The sequence below is a fragment of the Sorex araneus genome, chromosome 2 (genome assembly GCF_027595985.1).
Source record: "Sorex araneus isolate mSorAra2 chromosome 2, mSorAra2.pri, whole genome shotgun sequence".
In the NCBI taxonomy this organism is placed as follows: Eukaryota; Metazoa; Chordata; class Mammalia; order Eulipotyphla; family Soricidae; genus Sorex; species Sorex araneus.
Genome location: NC_073303.1, coordinates 161,960,750 through 161,987,895, shown reverse-complemented (window position 1 = coordinate 161,987,895; position 27,146 = coordinate 161,960,750). Strand labels below are relative to the sequence as shown.

Genomic DNA, 27,146 nt, shown 5'->3' with positions numbered 1-27,146 from the left:
CTTTAGTTTTGTAAACTTTTTCATAGATAAGAGAAATAGAAAAAAACACATGCCTATATCAAATGCTAACTACAATTCTTTATATTGTTTGTTAAAAGATTGTTATACATGAAAATTCAAAACGTATCTTCAAAATTATAATTCAAATTCTGTAATTACCAGAGGAAAGCTGTAGTAAACTCAATAATAACTATCATTGCCAGTTCCTGTGGAATCATATGAGATTATTGCTTCAAACCTCAGTAAATCAGCATAGTATCTAAAGTTAAATGCTTAAATATTGAATAGACTTGCTGATTTATACTTAGTGAATGGAAAACATCAAATTTTATGTAGACTGTTTCTAATGCATAAATGTCCTAGCAAAACAAAGAAATAATTTTTATTCAGAATTAGTTTGGGGTGAGGGAAGAGAAATTAGCAGCAAATAATACAGTAATCCATACATTTATTTTTCATTAAAGTAGATTGATTTGCATAGTAAGGGAATAACAAGTTGTCAAAGTTATCAGAACAGAAGGTTTTGACTACAGAACTGAATTTACATTGGGAGGGAGGTAGCACGGGGCAATCTTGGGACACTGCTGGAGGAAAGTGGGCACACTTGTGATGGGGGTGGTATTAGAATGATATGTCTATTAATGAAAAGAATAATTAATAATATTGTAAATACCAGTACCTCAATAAAAATGGCTTACAAGTAAAGAAATAAAGTAATTCAATTTCTTTTTTTTTTTTTTTTTTGCTTTTTGGGTCACACCTGGCAATGCACAGGGGTTACTCCTGGCTCTGCACTCAGGAATTACCCCTGGCCATGCTCAGGGGACCATATGGGATGCTGGGATTTGAACCCGGGTCGGCCGCGTGCAAGGCAAACACCCTACCCGCTGTGCTATCTCTCCAGCCCCAGTAATTCAATTTCTTAAGTCTTCAATAATTTGGAAGAAAATAGAACACACAAAACCATACAGATTCACATATACATTTTGTAGAAGTAACAATAACTTTTAAGAAATTACTTCTGTTGAACAAAATCTATATTAACCTGAAGTATGAGTAAATTTCCTTACTTTGAAAGGTATCGATCATACTATGATTAGGCACTACAAAACAGAAATGTACATAAGTTAGGGCTGGAGTGATAGCACAGCGGGTAGGGCATTTGCCTTGCACATGGCCGACCTGGATTTGAATCCCAGCATCCCATATGGTTCTCTGAGCACCGCCAGGGGTGATTCCCGAGTGTATGAGCCAGGAGTGACCCCTGTGCATCACTGGGTATGACCCAAAAAGCAAAAAGAAATGTACATAAGTTATACTCAAATATTTAAAAACATTAATGAAGTAATTTTAATTTTGTTTAGTGAAATATATTCATACTTGTATATTTATTTTGCTTCAATAAATTACCTATTCATTTTTCTTTATACTGTAGGTTTTAAAAAATTTATATACATAAATATATATCTTTACTAGAGTAAACATATTCAAATGTTGCAACTACTTGTGGAAAGTTAGTTCTTTGTGTTAACCTTATCTTGATAATTGTTTTATTTATAATTACTTGCATTTAAGTTTGTAGTCTCATATTTAACAATTGCTATTTTTTACCTAATAGTATTTTGCTTCTTTTCTTAATCTGAGGTTTACTGTTAATTAATTTTACCCCCTTTTCACCAATCCTCCCCTTCCTTCTTCTTGTTTTCCTCTCCTCATTTTCTTTTAATTTAAATTTTTGCTATGCCCTAGATTTTTCCAGGAATCGGCTTAGTTCATAACATGAATGAAAGATTGACTTTCATATGACTCTATTTGACTTTGATCTACTATAACAATCCAGACATTAATTTAACTCAACTAATCACCTAAGAAGGATTTTTGTAGTAACCTAGCAAATAATCCTAAAACCTTTCCTGTATATGTATTTTTTCTTTTAATTTTTATAATATTTTTGTTAAGGTAACATTGGTTTAAATCATTGTATGTGTTTCAGATGTTTTTCATGTCACTTAAATTTTTTTCCAGTAAATAATAAGACAAACATGTGGTTTTCATGTTTTTTAAAGCCTGTTAACATTCAAAATATAAAAACAATTTGATTTGTGGGGGGGAAGTTTTGGGTGGTGCAATAACCAGTGACTTCACTCACTCCAAAATAGCAACATGTAAAGTAAGCATGTATTAACCCCTACATTATCTTTATGGTCCCCAAATGTTATTTTAAATCAAGAATCAGTAGATCTATCAATGTGAAAAAATAGGACTATCCAAATATAAACTACCATTAAAAGGAAGACCATCACTAATCAGTGAGGAAATAATTACTCAGTGAATAGTCAGATCATTTGCTTACTTATTTTCCCTTCCACTGGTATTTCCATTTATGTCTTCTCTCATTCAGAGATATTTTATAGGTATAAGTTTCATTTTTGTTGCTTACAGTTGCTATGGAATTTTGCTTTTTATCATATAAAATTTTATGGATAAATATTTTGCTCAATTGAGATTTTTTGATGTTGCTCAGTGAACTAAATTTTTACTTTTCTTGGCTAACAGTAGTTTTAAAAATAATGATTAACTAAATCATCACTTACAGTTTTCTTATGCCTCTTTTGGAGGAGGGTGCATCTCTCAAAAAGTGGTTAATGGGTATCGCAGTCATCCCCGCCCCCAGGTATTCTGCAGGGCTGGGCAGGTCAAATTCTTAATACTCAGCTTGACAAGGGCTGCTTTTCAAGCTCAGGGTTCTGGGAACACCCAGAGCTACCTTGGTGGTGCAATGCTAGAGATAAAAGTTGGGGTCTGGGGCTGGATCGATAGCACACTGGGTAGGGCGTTTGCCTTGCACAAGCCCGACTCAGGTTTGATTCCCAGCATCCCATATGGTCCCCCGAGCACTGCCAGGAGTAATTCCTGAGTGCAGAGCCAGGAGTAAGCCCTGAGTATAGCTGGGTATAACCCAAAAAGACAAAAAACAAAACAACAACAACAAAAAACTTGGGGTCTAATACGTGCAAAAATACTTTCAATCTGTGCAACTATCTCTTTGATCAACTTATGTCTTTTTATGTTGTGTGCAATCACACACTTGCGTACATATGAAAACTAGAGGGGTTTATTTTTAGCTTACATACTTTGTACAAGAAAAGCATGAAAGTCTTGAGAAATAGTTCAAGGGTAGGGTGCTTATACAGCCAACCTGAGTTCAATCCCGAGCACTCCCTGAGCTCACCAGGATTGATCCCTAAGCATAGAGCCAAGAGTAAGCTCTCACCACCTGCCAGGTGTGACCCAAAGCCAAAACCAAAACAAATCATACAAATAAAACTCGTAAAAGTCCTAGTTCCTACTTCAATTCTTGGAAAGAGAAACATTTTTAGAAGTTAAACTGAACAGTATTTTTATGATTTGGGATGATTCTTTTGCCTCTGCCAGAGTCTAAAGAATAATAAAAGATTAATTATCAGAATCTCTATAATTTTCTTTATTTCTATGTTAATCCTATTTTATGTCTTTTAAGAGTAATATGAATATAGTTCAGAATATTTATTTCTACTTTTGATAGATTCCCTTATCTCCAGATTCAGGTATCTTACTGCTAAACAGTACATTATTATCTGAACATCTCATTTTGCCTGTCTCAAATTTAGCACGATAAAAAAGCAACTGCAGTTTTCCCAGTTAGCAAGTTTCCCTTGACTTCCTTTATTTTCCTTTTAATATTTCTTAAATGTGTCCCAATCCTCATCCATTTATATTTTTTTCACACAAATTCATGCTGCCACCCTCTCTCACCTGAACAATATCATAGCTTCAAACTGGCTTCCTTGACTTTTGTTCTTTTTTTTAGTTTTAACTTCTTCATACCAATTAAGAATCAGCACTCCACTCCACATTTCCGATACTATAGTCCACTACTCGTGATTAATTATCCATTTCAAGGATAAGCATAATTTGTAACATCTCTGAAAAATTATCACTGTATCACTGTCATCCTGTTGCTCATCAATTTGCTTGAGTGGGCACCAATAGCGTCTCTCTCCATTATATTTATTAATATTACTGAAGACAAGTGAACTTCCTCTCATGATAAATTAATTTATCTATTTAATACCTATGCTTCTTATTCTTCAATAATTAGCTTTTTGGGAAGAAAATACAAGCAGTTTTATTGAAATATAAAGTATGAATATTTATATTCAGAGAATAGAGTAGAATCGACACTCAAAATACACAATATACAACATAGAGTTTAAAATTCCTTAGAAAATTCAGACAACCTAACACCATGACTAGGAGTGGCTTTCTCAGCAAACATATGTGTAAGAGCCACAATAACCCTCAGAGAACACTTGGAGAATGTGTACAAGCACCACAGCTAAAGGAGTGTGAAGAAGCATCATGGCTGAGTGTAAGAAAAATGAAGCTTGAAACAAATCAAGCTGATATGCAATCTAAGAGAAAGCTGCACAAGAAAACTGTGAAGAAGCAGAAGAGGAGGTAATAAAATAAGATTATTCCCCTCCCCAAATCACTTAAAATAAATACAAATATCAGTTAAACTCATATGTGGAATATAAAGAAACGTCATAGGGGAATGTCAAATGCCCAATGGCAATAGAAACGAACAATAGAATAGAACAGGAGAACAGATCTTCAGTAGGGCAGTAGGAAGCTCGGCACTAGAACAGGGGTGAGGAGGATAAATTAGGGAAGGAATTGCTAGGACAATGGGGGAGGGGGAGGGGTAGAGTGCCTCTGTGTAGGGAAGGCACAGAAGCAAGTTGAGTGTGGGAAGAAAGCTGGGGAAACTGGTGGAGGGTAGTGGGAACTGGTGAGGGGATTGGTGTTGGAACAGTGACTATCTGTCAATGTCATCTCATTGTTCATCGATTTGCTCGAGCGGGCACCAGTAATGTCTCCATTGTGAGACTTGTTATTACTGTTTGGGGCATATTGAATACGCCACAGGTAGCTTGCCAGGCTCTGCCTTGCAGGCGGGATACTCTCGGTAGCTTGCCGGGCTCTCTGAGAGGGATGAAGGAATCGAACCCAGGTTGGCCAAGTGCAAGGCAAATGCCGTACCCACTGTGCTATCGCTCCAGCCTGTTGGAACAGTACAAACCTGAAATTCAGTCATAAATATCTTTGTAATTCAGTAATTCACGGTAGTTCAATAAAAAAGAAAAAAATAGGAAAAAAAACAAACAAAAAAGAACAAAAATATTTAAAGGAAAAATAATGAATTGTATTGGCATGTATTAAATTAAAAACTTGAGAGTCTCAACATCAGACCACAAACCATAAGGTACATTGAAGACAAGGTTGGCAAAACCCTCTACGATATTGAAGATAAAGGTATCTTCAAAGATGACACGGAACTAAGCAATCTAGTAAAAACAGAGATCAACAAATGGGACTACATTAAACTAAAAAGCTTCTGCACCGCAAAAGATACAGTGACCAGAATACAAAGACTATCTATAGAATGGGAAAGGATATTTACACAATACCCATCAGATAAGGGGTTAATATCAGTGGTATATAAAGCACTGGTTGAACTCTACAAGAAGAAAACATCCAACCCCATCAAAAAATGGGGCGAAGAAATGAACAGAAACTTTACCAAGGAAGAGATAAGAATGGCCAAAAGGCACATGAAAAAGTGCTCTACATCACCAATCGTCAGAGAGATGCAGATCAAAACAACCACGAGATACCACCTCACACCACAGAGACTAGCACACATCCAAAAGAACAAAAGCAACCGCTGTTGGAGAGGATGTGGGGAGAAAGGGACCCTTCTACACTGCTGGTGGGAATGCCGGCTAGTTCAGCCCTTTTGGAAAACAATATGGACGATTCTCAAAAAACTAGAGGTTGAGCTCCCATTTGACCCAGCAATACCACTGCTGGGAATATATCCCAGAAAAGCCAAAAAGTATAGTCGAAGTGACATCTGCACTTATATGTTCACCGCAGCACTGTTTACAATAGCCAGAATCTGGAAAAAACCCAAGTGCCCTAGAACAGATGACTGGTTGAAGAAACTCTGGTACATCTATACAATGGAATACTATGCAGCTGTTAGAAAAAATGAGGTCATGACGTTTGCATATAAGTGGATCAATATGGAAAGTATCATGCTAAGTGAAATGAGTCAGAAAGAGAGAGACAGACATAGAAAGATTGCACTCATCTGTGGAATATAGAATAATAGACTATAAGACTAACGCCCAAGAATAGTAGAAATTAGTACCAGGAGGTTGTCTCCATGGCTTGGAGGCTGGTCTCTCATTCTGGGTAACTCAGGGAAGGGACCACCAAGTAAAATGTGGTTGGAGGTCATGTGGGGGAAGGGTGAGGCGGGTGGAATACAGACTAGAGACTGAACACAATGGCCACTCAACACCTTTATTGCAAACCACAACACCTAATCAGAGAGAGAGAACAAAAGGGAATACCCTGCCATAGTGGCAGGGTGGGGTGGGGGGAGATGAGACTGGGGAGGGGGGGAGGGATGTTGGGTTTACTGGTGGTGGAGAATGGGCACTGGTGAAGGGATGGGTTATCGAACTTTGTATGGGGGAAACATGAGCACAAAGATGTATGGATCTGTAACTGTACCCTCACGATGACTCTCTAATTAAAAATAAACTAATTAAAAAAATACTTGAGAGTCTAGAACAAAAAGACTCATAGACACTGAAATGACAAGGGAATAAAGAGTTTAGATTTGGTCAATGAAAAGTCCCTTCAACCTAAGATATTGGAAAAGACAATGGCAAGCAGGAACCAAGAGGTAACTGAGGAAATAATTCCAGAGATATCATCCCTCGAGTGCTCATATCATATTTTTCCAAGAATTCTTATCATGATAAGTTCTACTCTAGCATTTGTTTCTTGTGCCAAATAAGATTAAGAGTACTCAGGTGATGTCTACTTTGAAAAATCACATTCCTAGTCCAGCATTGAACAATGACATATCTTTGGCCTAGAATTATGAAACTCGGATTGCCCAACCAGAAGGAGAAAGAAGTTGGGGATGGTAAGCATGGACTGGAAATGATATTAGGTCATTGGTGGGAAGGTCTTGGGAATTTTTGGTGGTGGTGAACTGTAATAACTATGTACATCAAGGTCATAAAAGTTAGCACTATTGCGATCATGTTACCTAAACTACAATAAATATAATAATAATGAGATTGAACATAAAACTGAGTAGAAGGACCAGAGAGATAGTACAGTGGATAGGGTGCTTGTCCTGTATGTGGTCAACTGAGGTTCAATCCCTGGCACCCCATGTGGTAACCTGAGCACGGCCAGGAGTAATTACTGAGTGCAGAGCCTGGAGTTACTCCTACCATTGCTGAGTGTGACCCCAAAACAAAACATGCAAACAAACTTTTTATTTGTAAACTTGTAAGAACATTCTTCCTTTTCTGCTTCTTTTTGTGAAACCTGGTAACCTCAGGATGTTCATCACCTTCTAGGAAGTTCAGACTGGGGACCCTATCTGGATTTTGGTGTCTGAACATAATGGCTTCCTAGATTTGCACCTCATGAAACAGTTCACCCCTGAACTGTTTTCTGCTAAACAACTGGCAACATAGCTATTAAATTCATTTGCACAAATAAGATACCAAATTTCACCTTTGAGATGCTATTTCCATGTCAACACCCAAATTTTCAAGTCAAACTTTTGTCCCCTACTCTTCTTCTATATACCAGAGAGATAAGTGAGATCTTTACTTCTTTACTTCTTCTAACTTTCTTTACTTAATATATCTTCTAGTTCTATTCAAGTTACAGCAAATTGCACAATTTCATCTTTCCTTGCAGCTTCCTAATATTCCATTGTGTGTATATATTACACCTTCATTATCTACTGCTCTCTGTTTTGTGTTACTTTCCTGCAATCTTCAATTTCTCAAGGTAATGACAAATTGATCAAGTCTAATAGGTATGATAAGAAAGAGGCTGGGTTCTATATCTAAAGGGATAAATGTTTGAAAGGTCAGATTCAGCTGTACAAAGCCATTTACTCATTTACATATCTGTGTCACAGTTTTTCACTTAGGAGTTGCCATCTATGTGATTTTATCATTATTTTGAACATGCACACTTGGAAAATCCCCCCCACACACACACACACAAAGCAAATCATTTTACTTTAATATGGGAACATTACACATTTCATTTTTGAGCCTATGAATAACACATGAACTCTCAGTCATGCTCTTACTTGCTAATTTGATAGAAAAGATACAATCTTTTTACCATGTGTATCTCAATATTTCTAATGGTGTAATATCTTGTTGTTATAGCAACAGAGAAATATTTTGAAAAGGAAAATAGTTTGGAGCAACCCAAAGTACACTATATTGTACACTCATAAAATATTTATACTTATTTTTCCAGGGATGTGTATTTTCCCTGCTTTGTCAACTCCAGTTGTGATCAGGTACAAGGAAAACGTGATGAAAAGCTACTTCCCCTCCTGCTTTGTAGATGACGCACCAGCTTCAATGTCATGCCCATGCTCTAACCTGCCTGACAGAGTTTCAGAGCCCAAGGGAATATTTCTTCATGTTCTCTCTCTGGTTTTGTGAGGAATTTGCTCTATAAAGACTAATATCTATGTACATAAGAACTTTTAGAATTTTCTTAGTAAATAGTTTTAGTCTCTTACAGAAATTTGGAGATTTGTAAAAATCTCATCCATGTTACTCTCTTCTAAAGAAAGAGTCAAGGAACATATCTGTAAGTGGAATATATGTAATAACTCAATTTTCCAAAATCATTGTACTAATTTGATAACAGACTCTTTTTCACATTAGCATTTGGCTCTCTTCCACAATAAGAAAGGGAAGTGCTTTTCTTATTGACATATCAAATAAGACAAAATAGTTTATTGCATTCCTTGGGATTGACACTGATTTACCAATAAATATCCAATGTACAAGTATAATGCAGAAATAGGAGAATAATGTAAACAAAGTGAAATAAAAAGTTCAGAGAGAATATAATATTTATGGATTCATTTACTTCATGTGGATATCTACTTGCTTTATATCCTAGGATACAAGGATATCTTTTATTTGCTCTGATATAGTAGAAACACCTACTAGAGTATTTTATTCTTTATAGCTCAGATTCCTAAAATTCTATCTTGACAGGTTAAGATTCTAGACTACAACTTGTGATTATTAGAGTTTAGAATAAAACGTTTTGAACTTGCTCTTCAAGACCATGTTCTCCCTTTAACACGTACTTTGCTTGCTTATCTCTGTCTCTTCTTGCTTGCTTTTTCCACACTGCAGGAGCCCGGGTTCTCTCTTAAACATGCACCTCCTCTCTTTCTCTCCCTTCACATATTCCTAAATAAGTTTCATTTTATGAAAACTAACATGCTTCATTAAGAATTAAAAGTTTTAATACTTAGTATAATTTCTAGCACTACATGAGTTATAAATATTAATTTCTGCTTCTTGAATGCTTTGCCAGCATCATTTATAAATAAATATTCAAAACGGTGTTCTGAGATTGACTTACTCATAAAGCTTACTTGCAGCAGCAAATAACACTGACATCAAAATTTTTTTTTTTTTTTTGGGTCGGCGATGCACAAGGGTTATTCCTAGCTTTGCACTCAGGAATTATTCCTGGCAGTGCTCGAGGGACCATATCAGATGCTGGGAATTGAATCAACCCCAGGTCGGTGGCATGCAAAGCAAATGCCCTACCCACTGTACTATCAATCCAGTCCCAAAATAACTTTTTCTGAGCTAGATTTGGATGATAAATAGAATTTATATGGACCTAAATAAAATAATCTGTGGCCCTCTGAAAATAATCTGTAGAGGAGCACTAAATGACAAGTATATAGATAGATATGTAGAATATATACATATTTTTTTAGCCCACCAACTTGTGGGTATCAGGTTGTTGACAATTGATCCCAGTAATATAATTACGTAATATGATGAGATAAAATTCTAATAATTGACATATAAAAACACAGCAGATTCAGTATCAAACATCTCTAAATATTATTATCTCAAATACTAATCTGCATATACAGTAAGGAAATATTTTTATATTAACTGAAGTATTAGTTCATCAAGAAAGTCTCAACATAGAAGTATTGATTTGAAATAACGAGTGCTTCTGTAGAAAAGTAACTGTCATACACAAAATTTTCCTGAATTAACTAGACACAAATTATTTTTTCCTTTGACATCCTTCACTAAGAAAAACCACGTTCTTAATCTGTTGTACCAACTTTACTTAATAACTGACTGTGTATGTAATACAGTAATGTCATTCAAATTCAATATGACCTGACCTTGAGGAAGATGCAATAATAAACTTTAAAAGGTTGATGGAAGTACACCTCAACAATTGCTTAGAAAAAAGATTGTATCTGACAAAATCCAGATATGTGGAACTTTTTGACTCGGGACTCTGGGTTCAACGGGACCGGGAGCAGAGATCCTCTGCCCATTTCCCCTGGTCTCTTGGCGACCCAGAGGTCACACCCAAAAGCCACCTCTTGCTGGTAACAAAAAATCCCGTCATTGGCCACCATCCAGATCGCACAGCCTTCTCTCCCAGAAGGGAGAAGCATGAGGCCTGCAGCCATGCAAGCGGACCCAGAGGCACGCTGTTTTCACTAGGGGCACCCCAGGCGGAGGCGGGAGAGAGTCCTGCCCCAAGAGACCCAGCCCCAGCAGCCTAAAACCTCCAGACCCCAACCAGCGCCATGCCCAAGGCTACTCCCCACAAGCTCGGCCGAGCTTCACTCATGAATGAACCTATTCCTGGACCCCAAGGCTGCAAATGTGGTCATAAGACACATCGTAAGACACACCCTACCCATACTCGAAGAGTACTGCACCACTTTTTTTTTCCTGCACCACTTTTGATGGGATTCAAATAGTAGGCAACCAATCATAGAGGGAAATATATATATGTATATATTTTTTCAGATATATATATATATATATGATAGTTCACATCACTCAACCTTTAGCAAACACGTTAGTGATATCCACAGTTAAACCATCATACTTTTCTTCACGTCTCTATATCTTGATGTTCTCACCAATCAGGAAGGAAATTTTAGTAAAGACTTAGCTTAACTGACAGCAGCTGCTCCTCAAATCCCGCCCCCTGCTTGAAGTTTGGATACTTGTCTAGAACTTTATGCCATACAGATTATCAATACATATGGAAGTAAATAAGACTGTGAACTATTTTTCTTGAAGGTTGACATTCTATGTTTAATTATTTAGCCTCATGCAAACTTCATCTTGGACATAAAATATTCATTTTAATTTGAATCCTTCATCTTTTCTCTGTATTTCTCAAAACTGCAATAATGTTCCCCCATATGCATTCAAAACTGCTTCTTCAACATTCACTGTTTTTGGCCTGGAAATAGCTCAGTGGCAAAAGTGCCTATCTTGCAATCTTAGGTTAGTTAGATTTTCAGTTTTATTTCCCAGACTTCCCCATATGTCCAAGTGTGAGCCCAGTAGCTCTGCTGTTGGGATGCCAGATGCCATAGCAAACTGTGCAGTATCCAGCAAGCCACAACAATGTGCAAGCACCCCAACAAAGATGTGGCTCAAATCAAGCATGCAGTCACTACAACCCTGTTACTCATGCTGTGAACTACAACGAAGGGGAAGGAAGTTCATTTATTTTTATTTCATTTAACTCAACTCAATAAATCAAGGTTGTAAGTGACTTGATTCTTTAAAACTTTTAGTTTAACTGCAGTGATCACACTCTTAGCAGTTAATTTGGATTAGTAAAAATTGGCTAATCAAACTTTCTTTTATTACTTTTATTCCCCCCCTCCCCACTCTCTTATATTTTTAAAGGCTAGTTTTGTTGTTTATCTTTTGGGTTGTTCAGCCTGCAGAGTGTCAAGCATGGATGCTGACACTGTCCATGCATTTGTCAAAATACTAAATTATTTCTTAAATGAATTTAAAACTTCGGTATTGATTCTATAATTTTGATTAAGAATAACACATCAACTCATTTATAAATATTTATATATATAGTTGCTTATATTATGACATTTTTAACATTTTAAAGTTTATGTATTTTCTCTGTATATTTTCACTTGAAAGTTTTTATTTTGTTGCAGCCACTAAATTAGCCATTTTAAGCTTGGTTTTTGCTCATTGAGCTTAGGGGGCTTTTGTGTAACTTTCCAGTCTTAATCTTCTGTGTTCTGGGTAGTCACACTGTGAAATTTAGAGATGTTACCCAGTCCTATAACACCACAAAATTTGTATCACGAGGGAGATTCAGCAATAATAATTCTAATTATTTTTCATGAACTACATTAATCTTTCAATTGGATTAATCCAGTTAGGTCAAACACAGTCCTATTCTACTAATTCTACCTTATTCTATTAGTTTTTTTTTTTTTTGCAGAAAAGGGTACATAATTTGAAAAACTGTTCAGTCACATAAAAATCAATATGATGATCAAGCGTTGAATTCAGTGATTTTAGTGAAGGTCATTTTCACTGACCTTGTCTCACAATCACTTGTCTTCCCGTTGCTCATCGATTTGCTTGAGTGGGCACCAGTAATGTCTCCATTGTGAGACTTGTTACTGTTTTTGGCATATCTAATACGCCACAGGGTGCTTGCCAGGGTCTGCTGTGTTGGCAAGATACTCTCGGTAGCTTGCCAGGCTATCTGAGAGGGGTGGAGGAATTGAACCCGCCTCGGCCGAATGCAAGGTGAACACCCTATCTGCTGTGCTATTGCTCCAGCCTGTCTCACAATACACCTTTTTTTTTTTTCTTTTTCGGTCACACCCAGGGATGCTCAGGGTTTACTCCTGGCTCTGCACTCAGAAATTACTCCTGGCAGTGCTCGGGGGACCATATGATATGCTGGGAATCACAATTCATCTCTAATTAGCATTACCTGGTCTTCATATTTTTGAAGAATGAATCTCTCCAAAGAAATCCACTGATGTCATCAAAGGAAAATCCCTTTAGCATCTGCCAAAAAGTTGTAGCTTTGCCTTGAGAAAAAAACACAATTAATGACACTGACCTATTAGTAATCCTCTTGATTCTCATTCTTATAATCCCAAATGTTTTAAAGACAAAGGTTTATATGTTGCAACTCTGTGAGACCTAACATCATAAAGCAAATATTGAGGTGTTATAAAATTCTCCTCAGTGAAATCTAGGTAAGGGAAATATTCTGTTTTATTCTTATTTTTAATATTGGCATCCAGAAATACTTAATTATTAGAATTATTTAGAAATTTTTATTCATCGTGACATTAACTTAATTATCTTTATAGCTCTCGACAGTAAGTGTATGGAAAAATCCTAAGACATATTGCAGTCACTGCTGATATTTTCTGATTTTAAGGCTGAATTTCAAAATACATAGGTAAGGACATAAATTAATTTTGTTAAATACATCAGACTCACCCTTTGAAATATATGTCTCACTAGATGAAATATAGTGACTAATAATTTTATAAAACAAAAAGAATCCATAAAATATTCAGCCAGTTCTTTTATTTTGATCTATTTATTATTAAAAATAAACCTTTTTTATCATCAAATTTTATAATTATGCATAATACTCTAATTTTGCATACAGGCTAATTAATCACTTAATAATTATAAATTACGGAATATTATTTATTTTTTACTTTATTTTACTTACATTTTTCTGTGCTGGAATTGTTACTAGGGCCTCATACATGCAAAGCAAACACCATACCACTGGACTATGAGTATGATCTCCAAAAGGAAATTTTTCAAGGTAGATAAAATAAAATTTCAAAAACATTTTCTTTTTTCTACATATTAGAAGCTAAAGTGAAAATGAACATATTTTTATTTGATGGCTTTAGTCTACTTTGATATACTTCTGAAAATCTCAGGAAACAACAAAATATTAGCAGAGTATTTTAGATAAATGATACCTAAACTTTCATTGAAATGTTTCTATTGACAGGTAGATATAATGTATTTGACATTGTACATATAGCATATTGATGAAACATTCACATGCTCTAATATCATAGTCATTGCAGTGTTGGTAATCGGAACAGATCCTTTCTTTTTTGTGTGGGAATAATTAAGCTTTAGTATTAGTAAGCCTGATGAGTATAACACAATATTATCTATATTCATTATGCTGTGTATTACCTCTCCGGGTTTCTTCACCTATTAGATGCAACCTTGCATTGTTAAATTGCATCTCTGCCATTTTCCCCACACATTCAGTGTCTGATAGCTGCCATTTAGTCTATGTCCCTTTTATCTCACTTGCATAATGTCCTCAAGCTACTTGCATATTACCACAAAAGAGGTCATTTCATTTATTTACAATATTATTGAGCGGGTACCAGCAACATATCCATTGTGAAACTTGTTGTTTACTGCTTTGGGCATATTGAATACACCATGGGTAGCTTGCCAGGCTCTGCCATGCGGGAGAGATACTCTCGGTAGCTTGCCGGGCTCTCCGAGAGGGACTGAAGAATTGAACCCAGGTCAGCTGCATGCAAAGCAACCACCCTACCCATTGTGCTATCACTCCATGATTTATATATAAGTATCATTACCATAATCATCATTAATAATCTTCTGAGAGTCATTTTGTTTTTCCCGCAGCTTAGCTATTGTGAATCATCTCCAATAGACATAGAAGTACAAATATCTTTTTATGCTAGTGTTTTAATTTATTTTGCATGCATACCAAGAAATGTGTGTTAATTTTTTAAATTATTTTGGAATCTACATTTTTTCCCTATAGTAACTAAACCTATTTACATTCCTACATAATGTACAAGAGTTCATTTATCTGTACTTATTCACCAACCATTTTTTCCTTCTTGATTATAGTAATTCTAAGATGTTTGAGATCAAATCTTCATATCATTCTGATTTGATTTCCTTAATGATGCTGGGAAATTTTTCATGTGTTTGTTTGATCATTTGCATATGTTCCTTAGAAAATAACTATCCAGTTCCTCTTTCCATTTTCAATGACATTAGCTTTTACTATTGGGTTGTGTGAATGTTTTAAATATTTTGGATATCACATTTTTAAATAATGAATTTACGAGTTTAATGAGGCTGGAGTGATAATACAGCGAGTAGGGCACTTGCCACATACATAGCCTGCAGACAGAGGTCTGATTTCTGGCACCCCTCATGATCCCATGAGCCTGCCACAAGTGATCCCTGAGCAGAGCCAGGAGTCAGCCCTGAGCACCGCTGGCTGTCTCCTCAACCCCAAACAAATAATGAGTTTTAAATTATTTTTTTTATAAATTCTTCAAAATAGTCTCAATTTGCAGAAGACAAACGGGATTGCTGACAGGATACTAAAAAGATGTTTACCTATTCTAAGCTTTCAGGTGGGTCTAGGAAAGGAAGAAATCACTGTTTCCATCAAAACACTGCTTTCCTAGACCCACTGCATTTCAAACCTGGGATAAGAAGTCTAATTTAGGGGCTGGAGTGATAGTTCAGTGGATAGGGTATTGCCTTGCACACAGCTGACCCAGGTTTAATTTCCAGCATCCATATGGTCCCCTGAGCGCTGCCAGGTATGATTCCTAAGTGCAGAGCCAGGAATAAGCTGTGAGCATCTCCAGGTGTGACCCAAAGAGAAAAAAAAAGTCTAAGTCAGAAATCATCTAAAAATGCCTTCAGTTCTAATTAGGCAACTGTATTTATATATGTTGCATACATGGCAAAAGGTAAGATTTAAACAAACAATTTTTGAATGTGTAGACTGTGTAGGCATTCTTTTTGCTGTGGAAAATGAAGATCAGCATGGCCTGGGATGTTGAACTAAACCTTTATTCAGTAACATTACATGCAAAATATATTTCACATAAGAAACAAAAATAACTGGGCAAAAATATACGGGCAAAAATCAAAAGGACTTGGGCAAAAGCCTACAGTGTGTAGGGCACTTGCCTATGCCAAGTGGTTACTTTCAATTCCTCTAACCACTTAAGGTCTCCCAATCCCTGCCAGAAGTGATCCTGAGTGCAGAGCCATGAGTAAGCCCCACCAGGTATGGCATAAAAACACACAAACAATAACAAAAAAATCAACAGTGCTAATGGAATGCAATGATTCATAAGTGTTTATGAAAATCGATGCAATGCAGATAAAAGGTTGAAATACAATTTGTCTATATTTACTTAGGCTTTCCATATAGTTTTTTCTCCCCAGTCCTAACAATCTTTAAGGAACTAAAAAACATAAATTTAACATAGATTTCATATGCTATTTTCCATTCAATTGCAGAAACAAAAACTTTTTACACACTGGAAATTGCATATAATATATATATTTTAATTGCTTATAAAGAACTTTAATTAAAAAACAAAAAATATTGCCATTTATTAACAAATATAAATAAAATATGTCATCCTAGATTTGTACACAATATTTGGTAAAGTTCATTCACAGGGAAGCCTGTTCGTCTGTAAGTATCTGGCCTGAAAATGTGAATACTTTTTGTAATACTGAATTTTACATAGAAGGCTATAAAAGTAATATTTTAGAAGTCCCTATATTCAAGAGACTAAGAGCAACTTAAGGAAGTACCTTCCTATATCGTAAAAGGGTGGAGTTATGGATGAAAATTATACTCTATCAATTGCAATCTCTTATCTTCACAATTATTATCTCAACAGAGATGACAGAGATGACCAAGGATAACTTGACAACTGAATTTATTCTCATAGGATTTACGGATCACCCAAAGCTGAAGACCATTTTGTTTTTAATATTCCTTGCCATCTACCTGATCACCATGGTGGGGAATCTTGGCCTAGTGGTACTGATTCTAATTGAGCGTCACCTTCACACGCCAATGTACATCTTTCTGGGCAACCTTGCTCTAATGGATGCCTGTTGCTCCTGTGCCATTACCCCCAAGATGTTACAGAACTTCTTTTCTAAAGACAGACTGATAACCTTGTACGAATGCATGGCACAATTTTATTTTCTCTGCCTTGCAGAAACTGCAGACTGCTTCCTCCTTGCTGCCATGGCCTATGATCGCTATGTAGCCATCTGTAGCCCACTGCATTATCATACAAAAATGACAAAGAAACTCTGTATTCAAATGACCACAGGGGCTTACATTGGTGGTCATGTGCATCCCCTAATTCATGTAGTGTTTCTGTTTAGGTTAACTTTCTGTAAGTCTAATCGAATTTATCACTTCTTTTGTGATGTTCTTCCATTATACAGACTATCTTGTACTGACCCTTATATTAATGAACTAATGATATTTATCTTTTCAGGGTCTGTTCAATCATTCACTATTACAATAGTAGTGATATCTTATCTCTGCATCCTTTTCACTATTTTCAGAATGAAATCCAAACAAGGAAGAGGCAAAGCCTTATCCACTTGTGCATCTCATTTTGTCTCTGTTTCAATGTTCTATGGTTCTCTGCTATCTATGTACATTCGCCCAAGTTCAGTTAACAATGGGGAAAACGATATACCCATAGCAATTTTTTACACCTTAATAATTCCTTTATTAAATCCTTTTATATACAGCCTAAGAAATAAGGAAGTCATAAATGCTTTTAAAAAATACCTGAAGAAAATGTCTTAATATCTTGAAATAAATATTTTCTGTTAAGAAGTTGATAAAACCTTTTGAAAATTGAGAAGTATTGAGCAAGTCAAAATTGGACACTTTGTAGATAAATAAAACTTTAAAATTATAAAATATGATGACCTATGAGTAAATAAGTTCTGCTAAAATTTACTTCAAACTCTAAGCAAGGAAGATTTATTGCAGTGAACGGAATAACTCTCTTAAAGTTACTAATTGTATCAAGGTATGATTATTATAGTAAGTAATTGATTCAAAGTATAAGGACCTTAAATCTGCAACAAATTCAAAAGATGCTTAAATGTTCCTACATTGTGTATACATATAGGTAATCTCCATTTAATATTGTATCAACTTTGTAGAACAAAAGCATAATTGTACAAATGTGTCAGAAATAAATTGTTTATTTACATTTAAATTTTAACTTTGTTTATACTCCTTCAAGAGACTGGTTAAAATTGCTCTACATGTAAGATGTATTCTCCAAAGACATTCTCTTCTTTTACTTTAATTTCTCAAAAATGTATTACTTGTTTAATGATAGACTATGTTTACAACTTTATATCTTTAAATTATGCCAATGAAAATTTAGCATGGGAAACCCCTATGGATTTTCATACTTTTGTGAAATCTTACCACTAATCTATCACATATAACAATTTAGTCCTGAATATACTGACCAAATAGATTTTTTCTATAAATATTATTACATATTTCTTGTTGAAAATAGCACTCACCTATACTAATTCTAATATAAAAATTTTAATATAAATCTAACAATAAAAGAAAAACTGGATATGTTTCTTAACTACAAATGAGCCTAAAGATAGTGAAAACTGTACTAGACAAAAAGTATTTACTGATCATATATGTATACAAATATGAATGAAAAATAATAATCTACTATGTTCTAAGTCTTAATTCTCATATATATCAAATATCCTTAGGTAGGTATTACTTTTCATGTTTTTCTCAAAATTCCATAACAACATCCTAAGATCTGAGTGAAGTTCAACTAGGTCATCTGAATTGATCTAGAATTTGAATTTGGTTCCAGGGCATCTAGCTCTTAAGGAGAAACACAAGTAAATTACACTTTAATTAAAATATATATATTTGTGGACAAACAGAAATGATCCAGACTACAGTCAATATTACTGGAAATTGGTGTGCCATTGGGAATGCAGAATGGGACAGGTGACTGTTGGATAAAGTCAGAAAGCCAACAAAACTACTGGTGAGCATTTGGTGAATGTGGGAAACATGGATGTGAAGAATGGGGGAAGTAATAGAGGTTACTTAAGATCTTCAGTGCTATGATGCTAGGGAATCTGAGTTTGACAGAGTCATCAGGCATGGAAGCCTTCCGTGTCAAGACTGCTGTGATTGCATTCCTCAGAAAACTGATCTGTCAATTGATTGAAAACTTGGTACAAGGGTGAGTGACCTCAAAAATTCAGATAATTGATGATGAAAATTGAAACTAAGAATACTCTAGTTCTCTCCTTTTAGACTCCAAATGAAAGATGTGTTGCACAGGCATAAGAAACCTTCTATAGAAAAAAATAATAAATTTCCACTGTTGAATAAAAATATAAGGTCCTGGCATCTCACTAATATCAGCCCTATTACAATTGAATTTCTATCATAGGAACTAAATGAGATATCAAATACATTTGATCATTTTCAAAAAAATTCATTTGAATGGAATTGCTAATATACAAACTAATATGTGATAATTTTACTGCTTTTATTTTAAATGACTTAAGACAAATCATTTAAACTTATCAGCTTTGCTTTCTCAAATTGTGGGTAGTTATAGATATAGTCACATGAAATGTTTTTCCCGTTCTCAGTAAAGTTTCTAGATGCAAAAGAATTAGAGGGTTTTTTTCCAGCCTGTCATTGAAATTTCACTTAATGTCAGCTTCAGCAACTATCAGTATCAACCAATATAACATGTCAGTATCAATTCTTGTGATTGTTACCATTTTTCATGGACTTTGAAACAGTAAATGTGAATTCTACTTTTTTTTTCTTATTGAAGATTGACATCCTAAACGTCTTTCCATTTAGAATAGTTTGTCAGTTTCTGCAAAGAATCAAGTTGGAATTTTGGTCGGGATTTCCTTGCATTTTTAAACAAATTTTTGGTGCATTGTCAATTGAACAATATTAAGTCTTTTCATCTATGAAGCAAAGATGCATTCTAGCATTGAGTCATATCCCTGGCCATCATTATTTAATAGTTGAATGTTAATCCAAACTTGCATGAAATAAACCCATATGTTATGATGTACAACTGTTTCTATGTCTTATTGAATTTTGTTTGCTCAAAGATTTTGCATATAAATATTCTCACACATATTGAGATATATGTGTATATATGTGCATGTTTTTGTTATTACAAATAACCTAGGTCTCTTTAATAGAAAGCATTATATGCTTCTGTCTTTATAATATTTTAGTTGTAAAGAATTGGTGCTCTTTTTCATTTAGTAGAATTTACTAATGAAGGTCTCTTGGTTTGGGATTTTGCTTGGGTAATTTCTTTTTTAAAAATACTCTGGCTGAGCTCTGGCGGGCCCAAGACTTCTTGCCCTATAGAGCAGTTGGTGAGAGCCTGACGGTTCGGTGCTCAGGTCCAACAATACACTTCTGCTTGGGGAACGCCAGCACAGTGGCCATAGTGCTCAGGGGCTTTGAGGATGCAACAGTGATGCTCTGGAGGCCAGGCTATGCCAAAAATCCACATGAGAGTCTCTCTTATACTAATCATGCGCTGAAATTGAGCCATCTCCCTGAACTCTGGTAGTTTTTAGTGTGGTTGGAGCCTCCCTAGTGTTGTTTGTGGTCCCAGGACAGATGCATTTGGCACAGGAATGTGTCCTTGACAGTTCTGATGCTCCGGCCTAGCAGTAATGCATTTACTAGGCTTCAGCAGCATTGACTTACCTTGACACCACCCAGTGTTGCTCAGGGATTGTCATACATACCCAGTGTTCCTCAGCAGGTCACACTGATGCAGTGGAAGTGAAAGGGTGAAGTAGCAGGGGAAATAGTTAAATTATCCAGGTGATTTTAAATCTCTCCTGCCAAAAAAAAAATGTATCCAGTCAAAATAAATCATGGGATGCTTCAGGTGTGGGAGGGATGATATCAGCAGATAAAAGGAAGCCCCCAGCCACACAAGCACTATTTGCTTCCCCCACCTCACCTGTGCCCAGACAGACTGCAGGACAGCAGGACTCTCACCCCTGTGCATTAACCATGGTCGGAGACTAAAGAAAACTAAAGGGACAGGGATTTGCCAGGACAGAATCCAAGAGAGGTCCAGTGAAAGGCTACAGAGCATCAATCCACAAAAGCCACAACAAGGGGACACAGGTGGCAGGGTTCTAGCTGTAGATTTCAGATTCAGAAATCATATACTGGATAGAGAATAGTGTAGGGACAAGCCCAGGTCATTGTACACTAGAGGCGAGCAGATTTTGGGGGACAGGATTTAGGACATACACCAGTCCGAGCCAGGCTGTTTTCACTTGGGGCGCCCCAGATGGGGGCAGGTGATAATCCTCCCTACCCCAAAGGACCCAGCCCTGGGAGCCAACCTCCATTACCCAACTGCCGCCTTGCTTCAGGCCACTTTCCAGACACATTATAAGACACTTCCTACCCATTTTCCATAATTATCACACCATATTTGATGGAGTTCAGGAGCTCAGACAGTAGTCAACAAATGAGTTATATATAAATACGCACACACACACACACACACACACACACACACACACACACCTCGGAAAGCCCAGCAAGCTACCGAGAGTATCCCACTCCATGGAGCCTGGCAAGCTACCTGTGGTATATTTGATATGCCAAAAACAGTAATGATAGGTCTCCTTCCTCTGGCCCCGAAAGAGCCTCCAATCATTGGGAAAGATACGTAAGGAGAGCCTGCTAAAAATCTCAGGGCTGGGAGGAACAGAGACGTTACTGGTGCCCACTCGAGCAAAACTGACAAGCAATGTGATGGCAGGGACACTGGTCCAAACATCAAGAAACAGAAAAGGTGATGTTGTGCATGAATAAGAAGAGAGGCCTGGACAGTGGGGACAGACTCAGACCCATCAACCTGACCTCAACAATTAGCCTTAACTTCTTAAGCATATTCTTAGTTATATATGGAAATCTTTCATACAACTCTCAAGAACCCACAAGCTAAATAATCCACTTTCTCACTAACAATATGGTGATGGGAGGTGGATGGAGTAGTGCACTTAGAACCTAGTCTGTGTAAGGCACGTTCTCCCCAGCCATTGAGCTATTTCCCTGACCCATTTTAGGAGACTGTATTTTTTAACCACTTACTTGTTTTGATACATTAAGATTTTCTATTTATTTAATATCTGGTTTGTGTGCTTTTAGACCATACCTGGAGGTGCACAGGGCTTACACCTGGCTCTGTGCTCTGGCTCAGGGATCACCTATGATGGTGCTCAGGAGACCATATGTAGTTTTTCAGGGATTGAACTCAGAGCTTTGTGCTCTGAAGGGAAGGAAGGGAAAGAGAAAGGAAGGAAAAAAGATATGGACTTGAAACCAGGGAGACAGGGCGACCCACAGGCCTTATCTCCTGTGAGTATTTCAGCTCATCAGAAAAGTCACCAGAAACAGTTGCCACATTCGCTCAGTATCTGTCAAGCTCATTAGAGTCGCTGCGATCCAGAGGCATCAAGAGAACAATGGAGAGACCAGGAACTTGAGGGCTCATTCGTCCAGGGGGGGGGTCATAGAGCAACACCAGGTTCATGTCATGATTCTGTGACTCCGCCTGCTCTGCCTTCTTCCAAAGGAAGAGCCAGTGCCTGGTACTGGCCTGGCAAGCATGGGCAGGCCGAGGTAGGCATTGTAAGACACTGCGATCAGCATCAGCAGGAAGCTCAGGACCACCTGGTGCACATGCAGAGAGAGCCGTCTGCAAATGACCAGTGCTCGGCAGCTGCTGCCTGGTGCTTTGGGGCTTCTCTGTGGGGCAGGTTCCATTTGATCTCGGGAAAAGCAAGGACTGGGGACAGAACTCCTGGCGAGCTCTCTTGAGCGCTATGTAGCCCCTGGCTAGCAAAATCACAGCCACGAAAGCCAGGACCATAGCTGCAGCCATCACTAACCACGCAAACAGCAGATCCACGTTCTTGTAGTCAAAGTAGAAGGTCATGGGCATCATCATTGATATTTCTGAGCTGCTGTCCTGAGATTGGGACTCCAGAGGTGACCAGGCTGGTGAGGAGGTGCCAGGGCGCTGGTGTGGCCATTGATACTGCATAATGGTGCGAATAGGCCATTGTCCCTGAAAAAACACGCATCATAGAAGATCTGGAAAGAAGATAGACTCCTCAATTGGAGCTTCTTCCCTGAGCCTCAGAAGACACCAGATATTGTACTTTTCAATTAAAATTTTTCCATTTGGTTGTCTTTTATAAATTCTATGCATTTATTGGTAAGCTCTTGTTCATGAAATATTATCAGGGTCTGATTGATAGTGAACATAATGTGATATATTTTTTACAGTTTTTTCACTTATAATTACTAGAATTAAATAACTTTTTACTAATTTTGAAATATCGATCACGTACATTTTAATTTATTGTTGCTATAAACCACTCAAATTATTTTAATTGATACTTCGAAAAATTCTTCAATTTAAAATCCTTTTGTCATCAAGAAACTGAGTTACAAAAGTATTTATAGTTGACTGTTAGACATACTGTAACACCAGTCTCACCTCCAGTGTCAACTTCCCTCCACAGATGTCTTCAGGTTACCTCATATCTCAGCTCTACCCCTCAGCCTGCCTCCTTGACAAGCACATTTTTATGTTTGGTTGTTATGGCTCAGATCCCATGCTTTCTAGTTTTGGGCTCTGTGATTTGGATATAGTAATACCACTCCTGTCCACCACCAGTTTACCCAAAGTCCTTGAGCCTTGCAATCCTACCCCATAACTTCCCATCTGCTTCTTCTTGCCACCTCCCGCAATTTCTTTTCCTCTCTATCCTCCTTTATATACTCTGGGGCCACGCTCAATTAAGTTAGCTCTCATTTAATAGCATGCATTCACTTGTCCAGTTATTCCATCTATCACAGATAACTGATATCAGTTATCTGTGATTGTAACCCAAACATGAAAGCTTGTAACTATCTCACTGTTATTCAGTAAAATTTTTAAAAGATTTTAAAAAAAGAAAATAAATTTTCTTATTCGTGAATAACAAATAAAATCAAGTACTTGTATTTGTCCTTCTTCTGACTTTCTTCATTTTAAATGACATCCTTCAGTTCTATCAGCCAAGTTGCAGTGAATTACATGATTTTGTCACTTGTTGCAGTTGCCTAATATTCCAATGTGCAGATAAATCACATCATCATAATCCACTCATGAGTCATTGTACACATATTTGGTATGTGATACATAACTAAGCTATTGTATTCTGGTGCAATAAATAATGGTTTCATATATCTTTTTGGATGTATGTTTTTGTGTCCTGGAAGTAGATAACAAGAAGTGCAATTGCTAAGTTCTATGGTAGCTCAATTCTTACTTTATTTAAAACTCTCCATACTGGTTTCAGTATGAGGTTCAAACAAATAACATTCTCACCAGAAGTGGATGAGAGTTCCTTTTTTTACCACCAACACCAGCTATTCCGGTATTTTTGGTATATCATCTTTAGTTGGATTTCTGTAATAAAAGTGATGTTGAGTAATTTTTCATGTGCTCATTGGTTACTCATCCATCTTCACCAAAGGTGTTCCTGTTCATTTTCTCTCCACATTTTAATATGGTTTTTGGAATAAGCTATAGTGAGCAAAATAGCATAGTACTGGAATAAGGATAGGCTCTCTGACCAGTGGATAGGTAAAATCAAGTACTAAAGAACATGTCCCCATACCGATGGACAGCTAATTTTTTTTGGCACTGGAATTTTACTTTTTTAATTTATTTTTATAGAATCACCATGAGATAGAGTTACAAAACTTTCATATTTTGATGACCTCTCAGTGTCTGTGTTGCAATGCCCAGAAGTAGAGCGAGAGTATGGGGAATATTGTCTGCCATAGAGGCAGGGGGAGGGTGGGAAAGGGGGGTATACCCGGGATATTGGTGGTGGGGAATGTGCACTGGTGGAGGGATGGGTGTTTGATCATTGTGAGATCGTAACCCAAACATGAAAGCTTGTAACTATCTCACGGTGATTCAGTAAAATTTTTAAAAGATTTTAAAAAAAGAAAATAAAATTTATTCATGAATAACAAATAAAATCTCAAGTACACACAGAAACAAAAAACCATGTTTGTGTTTCAGTCATAAAATGATCAAACACTCATCCCTCCACCAGTGTACATTTTCCACCATCAATGTCCCCAGTATTACCCCCCCTTTCCAACCCTCCACCTGCCTCTATGGCAGAAAATCTTCTCTATACTCTCTCTCTACTTTTGGGCATTATGTTTTGCAATATAGATACTGAGCTGCTATCACCTTTGGTCCTTTATCTACTTTTAGCACACATCTCCCATACCAAAAGAATCCTCCAACCATCATTGACTTAGTGATTCCCTCTCTATTCCAGCTGCCTTCTCCTTCAGCTCATGAGAGAGACTTCCAACTATGGAGCAATATTCCTGGCCCTTGTGTCTACTGTCCTAGAGTGTCAGTCTCATACTATGTCTTTTATATTCCACAAATGAGTGCAGTCATTCTTTGTCTTTTCCTCTCTTTTGGACTCATTTCACTTAGCATGATACTCTCCATGACCATCCACATATAGACAAATTTCATGACTTCATCTTTCCTAACAGCTGCATAATATTTCATTGTATAGATGTATCAGAGATTCTTTAACCAGTTGTCTATTGTCAGGAACTTAGGTTGCTTCCAGATTCTGGCTATCGTGAACAGTGGACAGCCAATTTTTGACAAAGGAGATGAGAACATAAAATGGAGTAAAGACAACCTTTTTTTAAAAATAGTACTGGTAAAATTGAATAAACTTGTGCAAAAAAATAAAGCTGGGTCCATATCTCACGCCTTACACAAAAGTCATCTTAAAGTGCATGAATGACCTTGAGATCAGACTAGAATCTATAAAGTACATTTAGGAAAATATAGGCAGAATGCTCCATGATTTGAACCTAAAAGGGATCTTCAATGAAGTGATGCCATTTGCAAAGACAACAGAATCAAAAATAAACACCTCCTCTAAGAACACTTCTGATGAGGTAAACCGCAAAAGCATTTTTTCCAGAATAATTATGTTGATAGCACTGTAGTACTGTAGCACTATCTTCCCATTGTAAATCGATTTGCTAGAGCGGGCACCAGTCTCCATTGCGAGACTAGTTGTTACTGTTTTTGGCATATCAAATACACCACGGGTAGCTTGCCAGTCTCTGCTGTGCAGGTGGGATAGTCGCGGTAGCTTGCCTGGCTCTCCGAGAGGGATGGAAAAATTGAGCCCGGGTCAGCTGCATGCAAGGCAAACGCCATACCTGCTATGCTATTGCTCCAGTCCATTATGTTGATAAATGCTACAAATTCAAAAGAATTAGTATCAAAGCAAGTCCTTAAGATTTGTCTGAGAGGGGGCTGGAGTGATAGCACAGTGGGGCGGTTGTTTGCCTTGCACTCGGCAGACCCGGGTTTGATTCCCAGCATCTTATATGGTCCCCTGAGCACCATCAGGAGTAATTCCTGAGTTCATTAGCTAGGAGTAAACCCGGTGCATTCATTTGCTGGGCATAACCTAAAAAAGAAAAATTGGTTTGAGAATGGACATCTCTTTACCCTCCAGGTCTCAAAGGACACATTTAACTATTCCAATTTAGTGTGTTTGTAATCTTTAGGAGATTAGGTCTCTTAGGTGACTCTGGATGTATATGTCACATAAGTCCCCTTAGAATTACTTCAAATATTTGAATCATCCTCTACCAATGACATAAATATTATCACTGACCATTTGGTAGGCACATTCTCCTTTTCATTAGGAAGGAGTTAAGGAAAAACCTTCAGACAACAAATTAGCTTTTATAACTTATTTCCAAGAATCCTGATGAGAAAGTAAGTAAAACATATTTCTTTTAGAATTATACATGGGTAAAAAATGAATTTTAATTATTTACATTTTTATAATCATTTCCCTTATTTTTATGTAACTTAAGGTTTGTATGTTAGCCTAAAATCTGCTGTGTAAGAACTGTAAATGACTATGTTTCATTTGTTTCACTTAAGAATTCAAGAAAATACTAACCAAGATGAATAAGAGACACTTTTATAATAATAACAAAAAGCATTAGTGACCCTTCTACGCTCCTTTGAAAAATTCAGAATAAGACAGAATTTAACAGATGGAGATTTCAAGTTTCTCTTTTGATTCTTTATCTATGACGAACATATAAAAGATAGATAGTAGACATTTTTATGAGCC

General features: G+C 36.7%; 2 protein-coding genes across 2 annotated transcripts; one reads left to right on the top strand and one right to left on the bottom strand.

Annotated features, from left to right (window-relative positions):
- Window positions 1-16,725: 16,725 nt before the first annotated feature.
- Window positions 16,726-17,658, top strand: LOC129401713 (olfactory receptor 5K3-like). The gene has a single exon (XM_055124521.1). The coding sequence runs from the start codon at window positions 16,726-16,728 to the stop codon at window positions 17,656-17,658; it is 933 nt and encodes a 310-aa protein (XP_054980496.1).
- Window positions 17,659-22,348: 4,690 nt separating this feature from the next.
- LOC129401712 (high affinity copper uptake protein 1-like) lies at window positions 22,349-22,984 on the bottom strand. The gene has a single exon (XM_055124520.1). The coding sequence runs from the start codon at window positions 22,982-22,984 to the stop codon at window positions 22,349-22,351; it is 636 nt and encodes a 211-aa protein (XP_054980495.1).
- Window positions 22,985-27,146: the final 4,162 nt, after the last annotated feature.

What these genes read in the sequence shown, in the direction of transcription:
- LOC129401712 (XM_055124520.1), bottom strand. Translation starts at nt 22,984, where the DNA reads ATGCAGTATCAATGGCCACACCAGCGCCCTGGCACCTCCTCACCAGCC.
- LOC129401713 (XM_055124521.1), top strand. Translation starts at nt 16,726, where the DNA reads ATGACAGAGATGACCAAGGATAACTTGACAACTGAATTTATTCTCATA.